Source organism: Paramormyrops kingsleyae, chromosome 2 (assembly GCF_048594095.1).
Source record: "Paramormyrops kingsleyae isolate MSU_618 chromosome 2, PKINGS_0.4, whole genome shotgun sequence".
Classification (NCBI taxonomy): domain Eukaryota; kingdom Metazoa; phylum Chordata; class Actinopteri; order Osteoglossiformes; family Mormyridae; genus Paramormyrops; species Paramormyrops kingsleyae.
Window position 1 is genome coordinate 25,024,241 of NC_132798.1, and position 22,571 is coordinate 25,046,811.

The window sequence follows — 22,571 nt, forward strand, 5'->3', positions numbered from 1 at the left end:
CAGACACTGCCTGTTTAATTGTTCCATTCTTATTTATACCTCGGTTTGCTCATTATCCCTGTTGTTGTCATTTTGCCTTCATGTATTCAGAGTAGAGATTCGTTTCCACTTCCCCATAGTGGACCAATCATTTACTTTTGTTTTTATCCACTGAGTACCAGACAACTGGCTCTGAATTTACAGTTGGCCCTTACCACACTGTAATATAGTTTTTTTTTTCTTCTTCATTTTGACACCACATAAATTAATACAGCAATGGGCTTAGATTCATCTTCCAATCTGTCTGCTAAAGTCAGAAAAACTTTGCACAAGAACTGATGTTAAATGTTACAGGAGCAGCAAAAGATGGCATTTCTGATTTCTGCATACAGCTGATCTAGCTGTGATTTTGTGATTCGTGGAGCAAAAAGTCAAGACCAAGATTTAGCACAGTACTGGGTTGAATTGTTGACTCTTTCTCAGTAGTTCCCTCTCAGACCTCCTTGTCAGTTGTGCAGTTCCTTCAGTAGGACTCATGGTCAATCACTCTGACAAACCCTGGGTTATAGAGAACAAAAAACAACACTAATAAAAGAAAGTCTAGGTAGAGTTTGCTAACCATGGACAGCTTGCACTCTAGGAGCGAATATGGTGTTCATAATTTATAGACAAGAAATGGCAACGGATGCTTTCTTCTACGTTGTCTCTTGTTCTGTTCTGTCCAAGAGTGCTGGTAGCATGTTGTGACATCTCCCAGCCTAGAATCGCTGGATTTTGATGCTTTGCACTTACTTGCAAAGGTCAGTGACACTTGCAAACATGTTCCTGTGGCCGTGAGAGCCACAGTCAGCGTTACTCCGCCAGACTTCATACTAAGACGGCCTTCCATCATCGCAGTGGCCTGGCAACGGCAAACACCGCCCAGAACGTGGTGTCTTTCTGACGCCAGCTACCAGCAACGTGAGCTTGAGTCATGGTCCGTAAACTCTTTTCTCACTGGTAACCACTTTCACCACTCTGTCACAGTGCCTGTCTGTATCTGTTCTGTCATTTTGACAGCTGGATTTGTGCCCAACTTGCACTGTGGTGCTGCTTAAGTTTGTGAGCTACCCAACTCTGTAAGACATATTAAGAGTCTGTCTACTGTGCAGTTTTTTCCAGGAAAGCTATTTCCAATTAACATTGTACAATATAGAGCCGGCATTCTTGTCTCCCACAGTTCTTGCATACCACCTACCGTTCTTCGGTATTATGCTGAACACCCCCCTTCGCCCACACGCAGCCCTAAATAAGCTCCGGTTCACACCTGTTCCACCCCCCCATATTAATGGCCCTGTCCGTAAGACTAGAACGGTAAATGGAAAAGTAGCTGTACTGTATAGCACCTGAAACATAAGGACAGGAGACTGAATAGCCCACTGCCTGCCTTATCCTCTGGCTCTTCCTGAGATTACTCACACCTCCCCCTGCACTGGCACTGGTCACTGTACCTTATTATTTACCATTTGATGGGACATCAACAGACGCTATACATTTATGTTGCCATATCGTTCATTGTCAGCATATATAATATACTTGTGTCCGGCCCCCGTTTCTCATTGTCCTGTGTTTTGCATTTTAAGTATCATAAAAAGCCACTTGCGTTCTGAATGTCACACTGTGGTCCTGGGGGGATGCCATTTCATGCCACTAAGTACCAGCACTTGTATGGTTTGGCCAAAAAAACAATTGGACTGTAGTTGACTTGAGGTTCCTTTGAGCCTTGTTAATATGGAAAATCCCAAAATCGCAAAATATTTTGAATTTTTTTTCCCATTTAGTTTTTGTTTAATGGAGCAGGTTTTGCAGTTATCTCTGGAAAAAGTGTAAAGGCCTGACTTTTTCCAAGCATGTTGTGAGATGGTTAGACCCCTGTCTCAGCACAGGTTCACAGATATATGCACACGAAATGCACTTGAAACACATGTTTTTTTTTATTTCTTGCTGTTGGTTCAGAAATTAGACATGGGGCTGACATGTGAATCATGGCTCATCTTGGTTTAATTTGATTCTCGTTTCTCCCTGTCGGGGAGCTGAGAATAGCTGTCCTCTGATTGGGTGGCCACCAGCAGCACTGGGCTAGCTGACTGTCATTTTCTCCGAAGTGGGAGCCTACTTTGCTGTCGGGATAATGAGCGTGACTGGCTGCTTTTCACATGGAGCTGACATGAGGCGCTCAGAAGGTGACCTCGTTCAGTCTGCAGGCGATTGGGCGCGGTGACACTTCGCTCTCCGCTCTGGTGCTTGCCAGCTTCACCCTGGGGAGTGCCAGCGGTATGGACTGCACCTGTCCAGAGCAGATACCGGTCATTTAAAAACGTGTATGTGATGTTCCAATTTGATAGGGCAATTCAAGATTGTTTTTAATGAAATGGAACCCTTTTGATAATTCAGATTGTTGCATTGTAACATTGTGGCAATGTTGCTGCCACAGTTACCTGCTTCATTTGATTTGATTGATTCACTTCATAAATAACCAATGGACTGCTTGACTTATGGATGGACTGATGGATAGATCTTTTTTTTCTCTCTCCAGGGGTCACATCAACCTCACCATGTTGGGAGCCATGCAGGTGTCCCAGTACGGAGACCTGGCCAACTGGATGATTCCGGTTAGTATCTGCAGATGAGTGCTGCAAGGTCTAAGGACAAGTCTTGTAAAGTTTATGGAAGTTTTAATGAAAAGATTATTAGCCGAATTAAGTGCTTATGTTGAAAAGCAAACCTGATAGACTTCACAAACAAGGCTAAGTGACACCATATGCACTCTAACTCTCTGGTGACATTTGTAAAATTGTGCTGAAGCTCAGGTGCATATTGAGACCTTAAAATTGAGGTTTGTTTTCTTTTTGCGTTTGCATACCTGTATATAGAGGAGGCCAACCTCTATGGAGGAGCCAATCACGATGCTGGCCCACCCGAAGGCCCATTGCACATGCCCTCCAGAGAATCATTAGAGCAACATTGTATCTTAGAGCTGGAGCCAGGCTTGATTTATCGGGGGTCATCAGTGGTTTGTTATGTTGTTACATATCACTTCCAGGATTGCGGCTGTATATCTGGCTCACAGCGGTGTGCGCTTGGAATTTCTGTTTGTGTGGCTTCCCTCTGGCTGTTCTGTTTTACCGCCCCAGTCTGACAGCAGTCTATCCAGGTCCATCGATGACATACCCCACCCTGCTCTCTGCCGTTCCCGTCTCTGGTTACGTGCAGCTCTACATGGGGTGATGGATGCATGTCTGTTGCACACGAGTAAACAACTATTTTTTTTGTAAAAGTTAGCCAGAAGAAAATAAGGCAGTTGTGGTAATTTTCTGACTTGAAATTAAATGTTGCAAATGGAGTTGTAAAGAGCCTAACTAAAAGATTACAGCAGTACCGTCTTGGGTTTACATTTATTCATCTGGTAGCTGCTCACCAGAATTTCATTGTTAGCCACGAGTGTGCAAGAAAATTGCTGCAGGAAATTCACAAGTTGAATATGTTGCCTTTGAAACAGGCTATAATGTCACTGAACTACTTGCCACCTGTAAGGTTAATGAAAGCCTCTAGTGGCCCTTTAAATGACACTGGTTGCCCGACTCTCCTCTTGGTGATGCTGTTTAAGATGTGCAGGTTATGCAAAGCAATAGGTTTTAGATTCTGTACATTTTGAGAATGAGATTAATTTTAAGGCAAAGTATGGTGGCCTTGAAATTGAGCTTCTGGAAGTAGCGAAAATGTCAAGGACTGCTTGCGGATTGTGGTCATGTCATGCAGTCACTGCAACACTATATTTTTCATGCATAAGAACAAAATGATCAATATTGAGCTGTGGATAAAGCATGAAATGAAAAAGTACTCATATAGGTATATGAAAGAAGTAATAATATGCTACTGCTGGCGAAACAAACATTCATTAACATGTAGATTAAATTTTTCACATACTCAGTATCGTAAATGTTAATTGTAATTACTTGTTGTTTCTCAGAGAACTTGTTTTTGCATTTTCTGGACTTGTTGGGGCCAGTTTTCTCTTAAAGTGACAATCAATATAATCATCTTCTGTACATGCTATATCTCCAGGTTCTACATTGTACTGGTCTTTTGAGGGCAAATGCATGAATGTAATCTGTGGACGCTGAAAGGGACATTGAGCACCTGCCTAAATGTAGAGGCAGTGCAGGACATACTCTGCCGTACCTTTCTGTAGTTTGTATGAGTCAAAATGCATTGCACTCACTGGCAATGAGAACAGATGCTGACCCTCGTGACATATACTGAAATTTTATACTGCATTGAGTCTGTTTTCTCTTCAGGTAATTTTATTGGGAAAAAAATATCTAGTCTTATTAAACGCCCCTCCATTTTAATCTAGTTTATTTTTGCCAGTCTAATATGAATTCCAATATCTCCCCAAATCCTCTCCCTAAAACTTACTGGAATTTCATTTGCTAATGGCAGAGAGACCTGCTTATATGCTCCATGATTTGTGTTAATAATAGTTCACTGTGTGGACAGCTTTATACTCTTAGCATAGTCATACAAACATTTTACCCCAAAGCCGATTGGGGGGAAAAAAAAACATAAAATATTTAGGGAACCAAGACAGAGGTTTAAATACATAAATTAAACAGGTTAATGAAGGGAAATTAAATCGTGGGACATGGTTTGTGATGCATTCCATCTTGCTGCTAACTTTGTTTCCAAAGTGTGCAATCTTTCAGGGAGGGGTATGTCGATATGGTGAATATGCATTAGCATTAACCCGGAAATATGGAACTCAAACAGCACAATGGAGAAAACATGAAGGGGTGTCAGCGCCTCGGCTTCAAAGCCTGGCAGTTTTTCGTATTGAATTTCATACAACATATGCTTGAAAGGATGACTACACAAGATGTTCTTAGCCGAAAAAGCATCAGTAGCAGATGAGGAAGAAGGTGAAATGTTTGGTCTCTTTGTAGCATCCTTCCTAGTCCAGAGTGGGCTGAAATATGGAACTGAGAAGCATCGTAGCAGATCTCCCTGGTGTTTTCAGTGACTAGGACCCTGTGTTTTAGCCTGTCTTTGAATAATCTCTACAGTAATCTTTATCATAATCCCATTATGCTTTTTTGTTGTAATTTGTACTTTTTTATACTGCCAAATATAGGTGTTTTCTGTTTTGAGTAGACGTCCAATCAGAAGTTTAAAAATAACCACTCCTTTTCCTTATTGATATCAGTGGAGGTTTTTATGCACTGGACTGTTTGATACAGCTGTATCTGTTGTGTTTTATCCTATTAAGGGTTTCTTTCTCTGCCTTCCCCTCATTGGTCACACACAGTTAAGTGTATACGCTCCATTTATTCGTTAAAATGAGGCTTCATGTTTCTCTGGCTTCCCCAGTCATAAAGTTGTCATTTTAGAAAGTCCTTTCGCTATCCCGGAGGCTATGGCCACAAGGCGGGGAATAACCGAGGATGAGGCACCAACTCACAGCCGTTAACATAACAGTCCCATAACTCAAGGTCACATTAGTATGTTTTTGGACTGTGGGGGGAAACCAGAGAACCCAGAAGAACCCCCACAACAACATGGGGAGAACATGCAAGCTCCACACACAAACTCCCCACAAGTCGAGCCAAAGCAACAGAGGTGTGAGGCAGCAATGATAGCCCCCCGCCTTCCTGTGCCACCCCTTCATGCCAACATCCAGATAATTATGGAGATGTGGCGTCTTAACAGTGACGTACATTACATGTACATTTGTGGCATTTGGCAGACATCCTTAGCCAGAATGACTTATATATAAATGCTTAGATCTTTCTAAACTCCCCGGCCTGCTGGTACTCTCCTTCCCTGCCCCCATTTCACCCCAACTCACCCTCCGGCCAGAAATTCACTTGGTAACATTCAATTCCCCTGTTCCGTAATCAATACACCGCGTCAGTGATTGGGCTACAGCCAAGACTGGCCCGGTCGACGTCTCCATCAGTGAGACTCGACATGCGGCGTTCACACTGCCCACGTCGCCATCCTGCTGCCTGGGAAATGGCTGCAGTCGCTGTCCAGCCCGGTGCGGCCGTTTTAATCCACGGCAGACAGGAGGCCAGGAAGGCGATGCAGACGGCCGACGGGCAGGAGGGGCACTGTGGCCAGGGTCGGCGCTCGTACTCATAGCAAGTGCGTGGGAAATATTTGATCTGTTACCATGGAAACTCTTAGGGGTTGAAGTACCATAATCTGAAGTTGCCCTTTCTGTGCATGTCAGGGTTTGTTTTTTTTATTTGTTTCTTTGTGTATGTATGTATGTGTCAGAAACTGTAACACTGGTAACACAAGTGTGAAGGCATCTCACCAGCTTCCCCTCCCAACATTCCTTCAATCACTTTCTTTAGTCAGCTTCAGTCACCTTGGTGGTCCCACATGAAACCATTGTTATCCCTGACTTTCATTAATAAGCGTAATCCATTAGCACAGTGGATAGCACTGTTGCCTCATGCCTCGGGGACTGGGCACATGGACTCTCCACCATGACTCCACATGTGTGGAGTTTGCATGTTCTCCCCATCTTATTGTCGGGTTTCCTAGGGGTACTTCGGTTACTCCCCACAGTCCAAAAACAGGCTCAAGTAAACTGGAGTTACCAAGTTGTCTGTAGGTATAGAGGGTGTGCGTTGGCATATATTCATTATGTTGTGTCTGTGGCTTCCGGGACAGGCTACAGACCTCTGCAACCCCACATAGGACAAGGAGGTTCAGAAAATGCATGGTGCTTATAGCCCTTCTACTCCAATCATCTTCCCAGAACTTTGAGGCATCCTTGTTACTTTTTCCTGCTACAGTATATATAATTTGTATCTATCTCCATTGCAGTTTTTTGGGGCACATATGATTTATGCGACACAGGAGAGCTGCTGGTATTTCACAGGCCTTCATGTTATAATGTGGAAGGTGTTGCTAGTGAAAGTGTCTGAATCTGAAAAACACATGAATGATTGACATGCACTCCTCCCTTCTTCACGATGCCTATTTACCTGGTTTTCTATTTATACTGAATGATGGGGAGAAAGTTAGCGTGTCGATGCTGTCACGTCTTCCTACACTTGTTTCCTTTGTAGTTTCAGTGCTGAAGTATAAGAAAGTCATAGGTAGCCATCAGAGAGTATCCGATTACAAAACACCTGAATTATCAAAAGGTGATTGCAGTATTTTTTTTTCTAATGTTATCATAAAATATTCAGTATCAGCAAAGCCTTCGCTTCAAATGGATATCTGTATCATTGCCATATGCTAATTATCTGGGGTTTTTCTCCAAAGCATAAAATCTTAGTTTTGAATGATTTGAGATCAGAATTCTTTTCTTGACACTTAAGTCTTTTAACTTTCATTTCACTCTCCTGTTGTTAAGCAGTGGGCCGCCAATTCCTTACACATGGCGTTGCACCAACTTTGAGTCTGACCTCTTACCTCTTCTGTTGTCTTCTTAAGAAGTTTCAGCTTTTCAAGACTGTTGTCTCACAAAATGGTTTACCTCCTCATCTCTGAGTGTCAAACCCTTATGACGGCACATTAAAAAAAAAGTGTTTATTGCTTCATAGAGTAGATGGGTGGCACTGCAGCAACTGAAGATTAAGAAAAAGCCCTTATCCTCTTGCTGGTGAAAGTGATGGAAAACTGAAACAAGAGAAACGCTTGAAATATGTCACCAGTCTCCTACTCGTAATTAATGTTAGGTCCTGCCCGCCATAGCCACCTGACCTTCCCGTATCCTTCCTGGCGTGACCCTGATGAGCCACGCCTGATGTTTGTTGTCCCTCTTTAGTCTTGATGTTTAAGTGTCTGTTTGTCTCGTCATCACTGGTCCGGTCATGATAGTCACTCCTCCTGTCTGCCCATGTCCTTCCCTGTACCATTCCTCCTGTTTTTAAACCTTTGTTCACCCAAACGCCTGCCTTTTAGTTCTTCATCCCATGGATCGTGGCAATTAATTTGTTAAAGCCAGCTACACATTTGTGCTTCAGTGGCCGCTCTGCACCCGCTGTAAGCTCTACGCTGTGGGAATTCGTATTTTTAATTCTCGCTCGGTATGGTCCATCTGCACATGAAGTTTTGTGCTGCCAGTGTCCATCGGTCAGTCGTGCCACAAAATCAGCTCAGGTGAAGAACCCTGAGGTCAGACAAATGAATTTTCTCAGACAGATCCCTAAGAAAGAGTCCAGTGTCTGAAAGTTGAATCGGCAGCCTCTCCTGTCAAGTTTGTTTTCTGAACATGGTATCATGCAGCACCTTCTAGGAATGAAACCGCAGCTCGTCCTTCCCTTGAATGTTCTCAAGGGCAGAGTGTCTACTACAAAGTCGCTTAAACAAAAGGTACCTTTTGTTATGGATTTGAGCCACTGATCATCACAGCTCCGGTCTCCTAGCAACAGTGGCTTCTAAGCACAAGTCCAAAAATGTATACAAGACAGGTCTCTCTCTCACTCAAAATCAACAAATAAAATTACATAAAAACGCTCAATGGGACCAAAAATCTAATTAGAACGGGCAATGGTGGCCAAGACTGGGACCCTCGAGGTGAAGTGTTGAGCTTTCTGCTGTCATTCTGTCATCGAGAAGACTTGTGTTTGCACACATGCAAATACTCTAGAGAATCTCCTATTCAAGCCAAACCACACGTGAATCTAAATTAATTGTCCTTTGTAAATAAAATACACTCTTTGTCACTCGGGAACAAGCTTTCCATCCATCCATTTTCTCTGCCCACTTGTCCTGTGCAGGGTTGCGGAGCCTCCTCCAGAAGGTGCCACCCAACGGGGTGCCAGTCCATCACCGGGCACTCAGACAATTCAGAAACACCAGTCCACCTCTGCATGTTTTTGGGCTGTGGGGGGAAACCAGCATACCCAGAGGAAAGCCCAAAGATGGGATATACAGTACATACACCAGGCGAGACAGAGACTCCAGTATGGCGCAGTATTGCTAGCCAACCATGCGCTTGGAATTGCCTGATTTATTTTGCCATTACTCATTGGTAATACTCTGATTAAAGTTGTTTTCTGGTGCTGCAGATCTTTTCATTTCATAAAACGTGCTAGCTTGGTTCGTAGCCGGTGAGTGTCAGTAGAGACAGTTAAAGCTGTATTTCTACAGCATGAACCACAGAAGCAAGCAGGTTTGCCCCTTTTTTGCTCATGTTTTCTTAAAGACCTGTCAGAATTTTGAGGGAGGGGTGCAGTTCTGGTGGCACCAAGGGTGTGAGAGCCTTTCATAATCAGTTCTCTTCACTGGATCTCTGTGAAGGGGACAACTCCATGAGTGATCTAACATAGTGATTCTCCAGGGCTTTTTATTTTTAGTGACTGGCATTTTTGTTTGACCCGCTCGGGAGATGGGTATCAGCTTTGACAGCAGCAGGTTTGGCAGGTAAAAGTGCAGCTGTTGAAAAACCTGTGTTAGTCTGTCTCGTTCTCACGCGCTGGTCTGAAATACAAGTATCCTACCGCGGTGGCTTGGTGGGGAGAGTTGCTGCTTCTTACCTTCAGAGGTGTAGGTTCAAATGGCTTTGGATGTAGAGTCCGTATATCCTCCCTGTGTTTGTGTGGGTTACCTGTGGCCGCTCTTGTTTCCTTCTTCCTTCAAAAACATGCATTTAAGTGAACTGTCCATAATGTGTGGTTGTGTGGATGAGTGTGTGCCCAGCGATGGACAGCATCTTGTCCAGGGTTAATTGTGCCCTGTCCTTCTTGGGCGAGGCTTCAGGCCCCGCACTGCCCTCTGCTGGGTAAATGCTTTCACTTCACGTGAAAGTTCCAAGTTGAATGCAATGTTTTGTGTGACTGATCTACACCTTTATTTCCCAACCTGGTACATCTGAGCCCCTTGCAGGCAAAAACGTGGACTGTCTGTTAGTCCCCGAGGACCAGATTGGGAAACAGTGATCTACGCAAATCTTTATGCAAGAATTCCAGACAGAACTATGCAAAGTTTTCAGAAAGTGAAAAGAGGGCTTTCACACCCTCTGTGTTAATCCGTGACGGACGGCGCTGTGCCGGCGGTGACAGCCGACGGCGTGATGATGCAGCTGTTGCCTGTTGTTTGCAGAGCAGCTCATGCTCTGCCACACGCGCTGGGACTCGTCTGGGGATCGCAGTCTTCAGCTGGCGTCACAGATGCTCTGGCGCGTTCCGCTCTGCCGTTTCAGGACGTTCCCTTTCTCCTTGCCGGGTTGCTAAATTGCTACTCCTCACTCTGTGCTTGGGGTCAAAGGTCAGCCCTCTCCTCAGCCCCGGGCCTTTGCTCTGACAGCAGCATAATGGAAATGCATGGCACCAGGGAACTCACCAATGCGAGCTTTTTAAAAGATTGATTTAAAAAAAAAAAAAACAGTCTTGTGGAAAATTTGACATATTTTTCATGAAGGTAAAACCTGTGATGTAAATTGAAACAGATGGTGTTACATGGATATAGTTTTCACATGTATACATTATATAGTCTTTACATCTTTAAACACATTCTGCTCTCTGAAAAAGAAAACGGTTTTCGAAATGCATTGAAATATTACAGTTCAGTTCTTTGATCTATGAAATACAATTATATTGTGACAATATACTTGACTAAACCTGTTGTAATAACTGTCTGAAGGCATATATGTCATTGATGTGAAAAAAACTCTACTTTATAAAATAAACCTAAAACAATGTAATGATGTTCTCTTAGTACCACAAATAGAAACCATCAGTGAACGGTTTATTGTTTTAAATGGACTTAGTGGATTGTTGTCAGTGTTGCGAATATGTCTATGTCAAGAAGATACAAACTAATCTCTTTTTTATTCACAATTAACAGTAATGTTAGTAAGCTAGCTCTCTAGCTATCAACATTAAATTGTTAAAATGAACGATGTAAAGTAATCCATACCAATAACAATCATAAATACAAATGTACTGGTACAATAACTGGTTCAAACATAAATACTAGTTAACTAGATGACTTCATATAACATCTTTTCATTGGTCAGTTGTCAAATGCTTATGTCAAACAATGTCAGTAGTCAGAGGAGAATGGGGTAGTTCCATCGATAGTAAAACGTCACAATCGTCAAAAAGTGGGCATCCGCGATATCCATCAGACAGCAACCATATGTTATTGTTTAGATCATGTGACTGGAAGAGATCAAAAACCTTTCTGTTACAGGGTAACTAAAGAATTTGTATATGCTACACTTCTGGAGGCCTGTATGTATGGAGTTCCCCTAAATCCGAACTTGTTGTCTTTCATCCTCCTTTTTCCATTCCTTCATTTCTCCAGTCTCTCTTGCGAAACAGAGACATAACTGTAAAGCCCCAACTCACTCTCATCCTGTAGTGTCGCCTCTCACTTTTGAAGCCCACCTGTCACATCCATACACACTGCTGTCACTTCCGTCCTTTGCCTGAGCCCAGAGAAACAAATTAGTACTGAGTACATGCTCACTCCTGGTCGGGCAGCTGAACCGACCCGCATATGAGGGCAATGGGCCGGGTGATGGGTAGTGTTTTCGGAATAGGGTTTCCCGTTTCAGGGATACGGGGATGGACAGGATTAGGAGTACACAACACAAAATATGACACGACCTGAAAATCTAATTTGGTCGTGGAGGTGATGTTTGCAAATGGTGCTCAAGACTGGATCTATGTGAAATATATAGGAATGACGCCCAGAATGTCTCCTCACTCACGCTTGTCTCTTGTATGTTTTTGTCCCCAGGGCAAGATGGTGAAGGGCATGGGTGGGGCCATGGATCTGGTGGCCAGTGCTGGAACTAAAGTGGTTGTTACCATGGAGCATTCTGCCAAGGTAATGGGGGTATTGGTAGCCATGTAGTATTTTACATATTATTAAGTTAAAGGGCAGTAGGGTGCCTCAGTGGGTAGGAGCTCTCAGGCTGAGGGTTTGATGCCCGCCTTGTCTGTGTGCAGTTGGCATGCCTCTCCCCTTTCTGTGTGGCATTGGTACGCTCTTTCCATGTTTGTGAGCCTTTCCTCTGGGTTCTCATTTTCTGCCGCTGTCCAAAGACGCAAATCAGCTTAGAAATTAACATTTTTAGTTACATAATCGATGGAAAATGTATATAATAATATACAGTTGGTGCAGGTCTTCTTAATGAACACCCTGTGGATGGAGTGTGTATCTTTATGCATGTGTGTTGCTCATCAGTATATCTTTGCATTCTGGTGTCTAATCCACAGATAATGATAGTGAGCTACCAGTGAAGTGGCTTTAATTACATTACGTTTGAGAGGTCTTCCTGTCCCACTGTAGTGGGGAATGTGGGCTTTTCAATAGACAGACTCATTAGGGAACGGTAATTGGGTACAGCAAGCATAATTGGACGGGTCTGTCAAAAGAAGCGGCCGAGTGAAGGGCGGTGGTCATTCCTCCGGAGAATGCGAAAGCAGCAGCGAGCATTCACCCTTTGTCAGCCATCACCCACACACACACACACACACACACACCCTTTCTCTCCTGCTCTAGCTGTGTGGTCATTTGGCTGCAAACAAACTTGTAACCTTGTAACTTTAGAGTTACAGCACTCCAAGGCTTTAGGGGTAGCACCAGAGTGTCTTGGAGAGCTTTTTCCATTTCGGCCAGTTTCATTTCTTCTAAAACCTGTGCTGGCCCAGTCTCATCTTGAGTGGGGGCCCCTTCAAGGAGGAATTCAGTGGAGTGCCAGGGCTGTGTCAGTCTCAAATGTGGATGCCGGCGGAAGTCGGACTAGGTCAAGCCGGAACCAAGTCGCACATCACTCTGTATTCCTCCGGCATCTTTCCTCTCACGTTACACAGCTACTGTACTTTTGCTGCAGATCATTGGGGGGGAAAAAAATCAGGTACAGTTTTGGTTCCCAAATAATATTTATTATTTGCATCCTGTAAGGTCTTTCAGAACCTCTGTACACCTTTGGGAAGTTGCTTGTTTACAATAAGGCGACAATAATGCAAGATTGACAGCTGGTGGGTGGGGAGCGAACCATAGAGCCTCTGGTAACCAGTTGCTGTCTTTCGGTTCCAGGGGGGTGGACACAAGATCATGGAGAAGTGTTCTCTGCCACTGACCGGGAAGCAGTGTGTGGATCGCATCATCACGGAGAAGGTGAGGCCCGTTGCCTCATTCCTATAACGGGGTGGGGATGAATTCCAGCCGCAGTATGTAGCGCTGTAGATACGGTGCATTTTGAATCGTCTGTTTCGTCTTATGAGCCATTGATAGCCTTATAGGTCTTTGATCAAAAAGAAGGTGACTGTAGATCCGGCTGTTACTTAGCACTGACATCCATATGTACACACATGCAGTCAAGATATACCGTGAAAAATGGCTACGGATCATCACAACCTTGCAGGTGCCGGTAGGTGGTCACAGAATTTTGTGGTCTGTTTTATAACGTGTTGGGGAGGGTTGCTGTTGCATTGACAGAGCTAGGATGCAATCACCGTTTAAGCTTCTGTTCTTGGTCAGTCGGTTATTAAATCAATTCCTTCAGGCAATAATTAGGGGTGAAATACTTTGTTTTCCTGGCAAACATTCTTATTCATTAAAAAAAATTAAATTCACAGCAGCAGTCCTGTTTTAGTTATATATATAAGAACCCACTAAGGTTGCAGGGCAAGGGATGTGATTTGCTCTGCTTTGGTTCAGTGCTCTACTTTTAAGGATGTGTCATTTATTTTCTTTATAAATAAGGAGCTTCCCGAGAAGCTAGTGCATTATTTCAGTTTTTCTTGCACAGTTTGCTTTGTTGAATATCCTCCACCAGTTTGGCGATGTTCTGGCATCACAAACCAAACTGGGGTTTAGAGCACACGGAGTACTTGTATGTGGAGCCAATGGCTGCAGCCAGAAGAAAATGGAAATCCTGGAGCACTTGTAGCTAAGTAACATAATATGTATGCTCAGATGCCTAGTAAATGTTGTCCTGCTGAGTGAAGTGAAGCAGAGAGCAAAGAGTGAACGGCTGCTTGAGCAAAGCCGAGGCACGGGCTGCATTTCTGAGAGCTAGAGATGGTCAGGTCAGGACCACCACACTGGCTCGGCCCATCCATTATTTGTGGGCTGTCTATTTAATAAAAGGACACACTGTGACTCCAGATCCCAAGGGAAATACAACCCAACATCACTGGAACTTTTTGTTTTAGAGTGTTTTATTTTTTTTTCAGCAATGTTCTCATATACCACCCAAAAATTTAATTCTTTGGTTTGAGCTTGACCTGAGAGATCACTAGTCCAGACAGCTGCTGTCGGCTCGTTGTGTCTGCTCATGACGGGCGTCGCCGTGTTCTCACCCGAGGTTGCCATAGCGATCCCTCATGCCTGCTGCAGCCCCCACTGCCTTACTTAGACAGGTTGAACCTGCTGTATGGACAGCACACACGTGACGCATGCTGCTGAAGCGGCTCTGTCAACATCAAGGACCTTCTCCTCCCCCGATATATGTACACACACAAACCTGCACACATGCACCAACTCACCGGGAAACTGCTGCGCTCTTCAGCGATTAACTGCAAGTATGAACCTCTGTTCATACAGTAGTTGCCCCAAGGGTGTTTTCATAAGGGAGAAATTGCCCATGTGCACGTTTACAGATCTATAGTACACTTTGCCCTTTTTGTGATACCATAGGTGGAATTCTATAACAGCAAGATAAAAATAAAACAGAGCCTTTAAATTTGATTTGTCGGTGCGGCGGATTGGCTGTTCCTTACATGACCCTGCCTTGAAATCAATAAACTTGAATACATGAGGAAATTTTTGACATAAAGATCAATTGAGGGAAGGGGTTGGTTATATGGAGTGTGTGTGTGTGTGTATGTGTGTGTGTGCGTGTCATCGGATGCAGTACCAGTCAAAAGTCTGCACATGCCTATCATATAAAGCTTTATTTGCACACAATACACAAAACTATAAAATAGCATAGAGTTATGATCTGACTGAGTATTAAGCAAAAAAATAATTTGTTGGAGGTGGGGGCAGTTCTGTGGGTTGGGACTCAGAAGGTTGCCGGTTTAAATTCCTAAGTCGGCAGAGAGATCCCACCATTGGGCCCTTAAGCATGACCCTTAACCCCAACTGCTCCAGGATTGGCTGACCCTACTGTCCCCTCTATGTCAGTTCCATGAGGTGGCCTCCCGGGATGCTTGTCCAGCTGTCCTGAAGGAGGTCCCACATATATGCTGAGCACTCATTGGCCGCTTTTCCTTCACTCTCGGATCAAACTCTTCCAAAACCATCTCTGCTGTGTTTAGGTCAGGTGGCCTGGTCATGTGATGTGACAGTTTATTGTTCTCCTTTGTAGGTGGCTTGGCATGTCCAAACTATTGACAGGTATTGTGTATATTGCATTGTGTTTTTTTTTACTTTGTGGGGAAATTTTTTCAGTCCCCCGAAGGGGAAGCTCAATTTTATAAAAATCTGTGAATACAATCAAAAAACTAAAAAGTCTTATATTTTGTTTGGTTACTCAAGGTTAATGTTAGGGCTGGGTTAGGGGTTAGGGTCGTGATAGATTAGGGTTATGCCCATAGCCCATAGGAATGAATGGATGGTCCTCACAAGGATTTAGATACTTAGCTTATGTGTGTGTGTGTGTTTTACATGATTTTCTCTAAGGGGTAGATTTTGCCCGTAAATGTACTGAGATTCTGGCTTAGTGTGCGGGCATATTGAGGGGGCTGCTGGACAGCCACATGTGTGATGGATGTAATTATGGGTACAGAAAATGGTGCTTTGCCTGTCAGGCCTGGACCCCTTGGGCCCCCCACCCCCATTAGCATCCCTCCTCCCGGCAGCCATTTGACCAAAGTGGAATTGCTTAAAATCCGGTCCCCTGCTGAACTGCTCTTTAGCCACTGACTGTCATCCATCATGGCTGTAGGGAAACGGGACTGAACGTGATTTTCAGTTTAAATAGAACACCAGCACAATGTGTGCCTAGGAGAGACTATGCACCCAAGTGAATGATGCTTAAAAGCATCTTATTTGAGTCAGTAATGAGGAAACCCCTACTTTTTATAGGTGTTTATATTTAATCCTTCTCATTGTAGGAGTGTAATATGTAAGCATTCGAAAGCTATAACTGAAATTTGTATTTTTTACGAATACCTTTGTAACCCATCTAGCCAAATCTATAGCAAAGCAGTTGGTTATTTCCCATACGTGCTCCACAGCTTTGTGCCTGCGATAAGCTCCTGCCCCCCCCCCCCCCCCCCACGGCCCAGACTATGATAAGTGTTTAGACGATGGCGGATAGATGGCAGTAGGTTATCTTCCTCATTTTGTGTTGCTTGATCTCCTTTTCTATATTTGTCTGCGTTCACTAATCTGCTGTTCTCTTCTCTAGGATGGGGTGACCATATGCGAGCCGTCATACATTTTTATTATTTATGATTAGATTTCATAGCTGAGCGGCTGTGGTAGCGCTGGGGGACAACGCTGCGATGCTCTTGTGTCAGAGATCAGAACTCGTACGTCTGAAGCTCCGCAGCTGCAGCTGGCACGTCCCGCCCCCTCCCCCCGTCCCCGTTCCTGCTTCCCGTGACATTTTGCTGCTCCCAGAGGCCCCCCCCCTCGCCCACTCTATCCAGCTCAGACGGCAAAGGCGACCTAAGAAACCACCCTTTTGCTCAAGCTTAAAGCGCTGGTCCAGTTTGTGTTTGCTGTATGCTGAGAGGTTAGTTTATAACTGGAATCTGTCATGTAGTGCTAATGCGACCGGTGGGCTGGGCAGCCCTTTGCAGATCTGTGGAGCACGCAAACGTGCGATTTTTCAAACAGCACTTTATCTACTTAACCATTCAGTGACCAAACTAATTATACATTTGTTTATACTGAAATTCAACTCTCCCTGTTATAGAGTTGTTATAATATTTACCATAGTGTGGCTTAAGTTTCATAAACATGACGCTTATCAAAGTGAAAATCAGAAATGCACGCAATAGATTTTTCTGATTGATTCATTGCTATCAGACTGACGTTCATTTAGATCATTCGTTTATCAAGATCAGTCATTACAGACAGTAACATTAATTATTTCTACATTCAGACCTCAAGTCCAGCAGCCATGTTGGTACCGAGTTAATTTTCCATATTACGGTGCACTGCAGCACATGACAGACAGACCTCACCTTTCTGCACTAACTCATTTACGCAGGTCCGAGCGTCTCCCCCTCTGTCCTTAATCTCCGTGAAGGACAGAAATGTGCATGTGCAGGTTGTGCAGGTCTCAAGCCTCACCCCCCCCCCCCTTCTGTATTTTAATCATACACATCAAAGCACATTTTAATTCACATTATATAAAGCGACAAAAGAAGAAGAGCAGGAATAAAAGGTGAGGAGGCTCCTCAAAGCACAGGAGCAGCCAGCAGACACATTTTGTATATACATTTTGTATATACATTTTGTATATATATGTAGTATGGACACTGCTTCCCAATCTGGTAATTTGGCTTCAGCCTGGCTTATTCTGACATCTCTTCTTTTTATTTCGTAATTGTTTTTCATTCCCAATCAGATGTTTCCTGCTCCGTCATTTCAGTTGGTTTATGCTTTTGCTCCTGTCATTTGGACTGAAGTAACACCATTTCATATGGAAATTGACTGTCATTTATTTTGTCCCTTGTTCTGCCTCCCACCCCCCACTGTTTCCCCCTCTGTTTTTGTTGTTGTCCTCTTAATATCATCCATTTTTCGTTCCATTTCCATGGGGCCTCCTATAGATTGTTATTCGTATTTCATTCCATGTCTTTCTCAGTTTGTTCCTTTTCCTTTTCTCATGTCCGACGGTTCATCCTCATGACTTAACAATCAAGCAATCAACACATTTCAGTAGTTATTAGCATCGACATTTAGCCACACGTTAGGGTACGTGTTTGGCGCACGCCCACCTCTGGGTGTTTGCGTATGTCCTTCTGATGGCTCCATTTTGGATGCCCACTAGGGCAGGAACCAGGAGAAGGAGAAGGTGAGGTGGATTGATTGTCGGGAGCAGCTTCAGATACCTGGGGGGTTTGTGGCGCTTTAATAATTGAGAAGCTGTTCTCGAGGGTATTTTCTGAGGGTTTTTTTTTTTCTTCAAATATTTGTGTGCAGTTAGGAGCATTTCCTGCAGAGAATTTCTGGTATTACCTTACATAACAAACATCTAAGTGATACAGAAGCAACAGTAGGTCAAGCTCTGTGTAAGCTTCAGGAAATGGGTGAAGCTGGGACTTGTGAATTCTATCCAAGCTGGCTATGGAATATAAATGAAAGGAAGCTGGCGAATAACAGCTTGAAAATGTCTGTGTCGTTTAGAGTCAGTGGTTAAGTGTAATGCTAACTGCATACTCAGTCAGTTCCTTCGGACTTTGTTGCGGAGTGCTGTTAGTATCTGTCTTTCCGGTTTCTTCAGAGCAGAGGTGCTGTTAAATATCGGTAAAAAATGTAGTAACTGCTCCAGTGTATTATACCCAGAAGGTGAAGCCTGTGCAGGTACTGTATCTGAAAGGGGTGCTATTAATAGAAGTGTGTATGTTTAATGGGCCCAGTAAGAGCTGTTGTACATTTAATACTTGGAGTTATGTGATGGTATAAATAAATGAAGAATCCAGCGAACCTGGGAACACAATCTGGAAGCTGTAGCTGTTCTGCACATTCTGTGTCACTCTGCTACTCAAGGCTCGCCTCTCCACTCACGCGAGCTTTTATGAGGCTCTGTTATCTATCAGGCATGTTCTGTGCTGTCAGTCTTTCCTTTGGGCCTCGGAGGCAGCCGTTTTGGAGCAGTGTGTGCATGCGCAGTGAGTGAGCCAGCGGAGTGACCCCTTTCCATCCTCCCAAAAAGGCTGTCCAGTTTCAGTTTGTAATATAAATGCACTGGCATGCAGCAACACATATAGTATATTGATTATGTTGGGTATATACTGAAAAAATTGAGACCACTATATTTTTAAACAAACCTGCATTTTTAAATCCTGGTTTAATCCTGGTTCTGCTGGCATGAGGCTACACTGAGCAGCAGGTTGCTTCCAGGTTCATAATTTCTGAGACAGCAGTACTCAAGAACAATGTGAAGCAGGAGAAACTGGGAACAACCAGCCAGGGAAAGGGCGGAAGCTACTTCCTAATGCCAGGGATAATGGTCAACTTATCCGATAGTACCTCATGAATCGGAGGATGACATCAAGTGACCTTCAAAGGGAATGGAAAACATTAAATGTAGGTGTGAAATGCACTGCCAACACAAGTTTGTAACAGGCTCTTAGAAGCATGACTAAAGACCCATAAAGCAAGGAAGAAGCCCTTCATTAATGAGAAACCGAGAAGAACCAGGCTGCAGTTTGCAAAATATATATTTTTCACAAAATGAGTGAAAAAAAAATGTTGCTGTGGTCTCTTCATTTTTTCCAGGGCTATATCTATATGTTTTGAAAATTGACTTCATTCTGTCACGACTGACTGCACTACCCAGCAGGAAACCTGCGCTAAATATATCGCCACCCAAAGCTGTTACATTTCTCGTTAACCAAAGATGCACCAAGATCAGTGTGTGCTTTTAAGCACTGCAGACAAGGTTGTGGTTCCCTTTTAAGTCACTAATGGGAACCACAGAAGAATGGGTCAATTCAACATGGTGGCGCAGTATGTTTCCAGAGATCTCTAATTCCATACTGACAATTTATGAATCCCTCATGTTTGTTTTTTTTCCTCATTTTTGCCAGTGTCTCCTCCTCCTCACCATGGTTGCCCTAGATCAGTGTCACCATCCCTTTCTCCATGCCTGGCCTCTGCTGGCAGCTGCTACTGCTTTCTGGATGCAAACCCTTCACTGACAGACAAGTTTAAAGTCTGAACAATGACGCAGCCTCCTGTGTCCAACTGCTCAAATCTGAAACATAATGTTTGTTCTATTTATAGGGCATAAACTGTTTGATTACTGTCAGGTTAAAAAATATAAGCTTTAAGAGGACAAACCTCTTTTCTATTACATGGGTTGCTTGCAAATTACTTGTTTTAAAATGTGACCATTTTGTTCTAAAATCATGCATTTAATCAGACTTTTGGAAAGCTTAGCAGAGTTACTGCTGGGATTGCTGGAAATGTATCATTAGCATGAGTATAATGGACACTGTGGTTGACAGCATGCGATCTAAATCTTGGATCTGGCTATTTTAATTAAAATGCTGCCTTTTCGGAAGGGCTTTTAGCATTGCGAAAATCTCCACTTCCTCACATGCCAAACTGTGACTATGTGGTTACCCGTTTTATTCCTCTCAATATCCCTCTTGCCCACAAAAACTATCACCATCAGCTTGAGTGAAGGGCAACTGCCTGGGAGGCGCAATAGCACCGTGTTGACCAGCAGGGGCAGCCTGCTGTCCGTGCCTTACCCTGCTGTTCTGTTTACACCAGCGTGAACACCAAGGCCACCTAGGTATGAGTGCAGAGTGAACGTAAAGGCTGAAATCAGCAGAGACAAAACAACGCCGCAGTGAATGACATTTGCAAAAGAAACCGGAATAAATGGTTATTGTTCAGCACTGGACCTTGCAATTCCTGTGGCCTCAGCCATCAGTAACTGTGTTTCCCCTTTATTACATACAGGCTGTGTTCGACGTGGACAAGAACCAGGGTCTCAGTCTGATCGAGGTGTGGGAGGGGCTGACGCCTGATGACATCAGGAAGTGCACGGGGGCCGACTTCAAGGTGAGAGATGGGTAGACCTGCATTGAAAACCCTGGACTGAAAATACCAGAGGGCCATGATAATGCAGTTTTTCTTTTTTTCACTCAAGCATTTTTAAAGAGGTTGTTTTTCCTTATTTGCATCATGTAATGTATTTAAGAAATCCACATTTTGCTGCAGAAAACAACTATGTAGGCAGGAATTGAGGTTTATATGCCGCTGAAAATTAACAATAAATTGCTGCAATTAAGCCACAGGAGTTGGTTGAGATAACGAAACAGCATGCAAACAGCCCTGCAGGATAAGCGTAGGGCGCACCTGTGCTCCCAGGCTAATTATGGGGGTAAATCTGTCTTTTGCTGTATGTTGTACCTTTGTGCTTGTTGAAATACACCCAGGACTGAAGTGAATTAGGAACAAAAAGCAGCACATAGTGTGACTCTCAGGACAAGGGCTTAAAGTATGTACAACACACACATCTGGTTTAATTTGCATGATAGTTTGCTATGAAAGCAGCCTCCCAATGAATAGACATGTTCTGCTCTGTATTGTCGTAATGAATACTAATGATGCTGTTTACCTTTTTTTCTCCTGATGCAACAAATATTTTTCATTTTTATTTAACAGGTTTCTCCAAATCTGAGGCCAATGCAGCAGATTTAAAAAATGAATGACAACAGGCGTGCTCAGCAATACAAAGTTCAGGATCTTATCAAACCATACAATACACTACAGTATTACCCAGAATTCCTGAGAAATACATCCCTGACTGTATCATAGCATAGGTCTTTAAGGGTATTTAGGAAGAACGGTCCAATGACGTGCAGCGGATATTAATGTTGATACTGTAAATGTACGGTAGAATATGTATTTAACTTTGAGTGAATGGTATGTGTTCATTTCATAGGAACGTGCCAACTCAAATATAGCGCTGGATGCACATCTACCTAGCGTAAAAAATTTTAAACAAGGACCCAATCATTCCTATGGTCAGTTACCATTATATATGTGTTAGTGTTTTATTTTATTTTTTTTTAACTTCAAGAGGGTCTTTGTTGTTTGTAATGTGCTGTTAGCAGTGCAGGAGATATGAAGTCCAGTACAATAACAGGTTTGATCCAAATTGGTTGAGACTGGTTAGATTAACCTCAAGGAAAGCCAGATCGGCGATGCAGCTGTCTTCGCAAAATAGTGCAAAGCCTTCGCTTTTCTACTCAAATGCTTTTCTCATTCGTTGTACAAAAAAAATTAAAAGATGGCATGCTAACTGAAATTGTGTTGTCAGAGCATTCATTTTTTGTGTGTATGTTGTTGAAATACTAAGTTCTACATGACTAAATGTAAGAGATTTATTTTAAGGTTTTAAATTATTTTCCCTTAACCTGGAGGAGTTAGAGTCATTGGGAAATGATGTAGCAGGTGAAATCATCCATGCTGCACAACTGAATCAAGAATGAGCAGAATGTGTCTCAGTACCTGTTTGGCTTTCTCTCCCCCATTTTTGATTCCACTTCACTGTTTGTGATTATGGCATAAAATAAACAGCTAATACATTTCCATTAGTACTAAGAGCTGCCTAAATGTATTGACCCAGGTCTGAATGGGCCAACCCAAGCATTAACCATGTTATCACAGACTTAGGGGCTTTCTGTCTCTGAGTAACAGGCCAATCATAGCTGGAGGTTCACCGAAAGCGCCCCTCCAAGGCCGTAACCGGTGAGCCTCACACACAGAACCAGGCACCGCCTAGAGCAGGGGTGTCAAACTCATTTTAGGGTGAGGGCCGGATGAGAAGAAAATGTGACCATGTGCGGGCCGAATTTATTATTATTTTTTTTTAATCATAGTGCATCAAATTACAACAAATGCACTATATTCTGTAAAACTGCATTTAA

At 43.4% G+C, this 22,571-nt stretch overlaps 1 protein-coding gene across 1 annotated transcript in view; it reads left to right on the forward strand.

The window, feature by feature from the left end:
* Nucleotides 1–21,949, forward strand: part of oxct1a (3-oxoacid CoA transferase 1a) — a 55,942-nt gene extending 33,993 nt beyond the window's left edge. Inside the window, exons 13-17 of the mRNA XM_023802934.2 lie at nucleotides 2,555–2,630; nucleotides 11,728–11,817; nucleotides 13,033–13,113; nucleotides 20,596–20,697; nucleotides 21,304–21,949. Coding sequence (XP_023658702.1) covers nucleotides 2,555–2,630; nucleotides 11,728–11,817; nucleotides 13,033–13,113; nucleotides 20,596–20,697; nucleotides 21,304–21,339 — 385 coding nt within the window. The 3' untranslated portion in view covers nucleotides 21,340–21,949. The remainder of the gene's footprint in view (nucleotides 1–2,554; nucleotides 2,631–11,727; nucleotides 11,818–13,032; nucleotides 13,114–20,595; nucleotides 20,698–21,303) is intronic.
* Nucleotides 21,950–22,571: the final 622 nt, after the last annotated feature.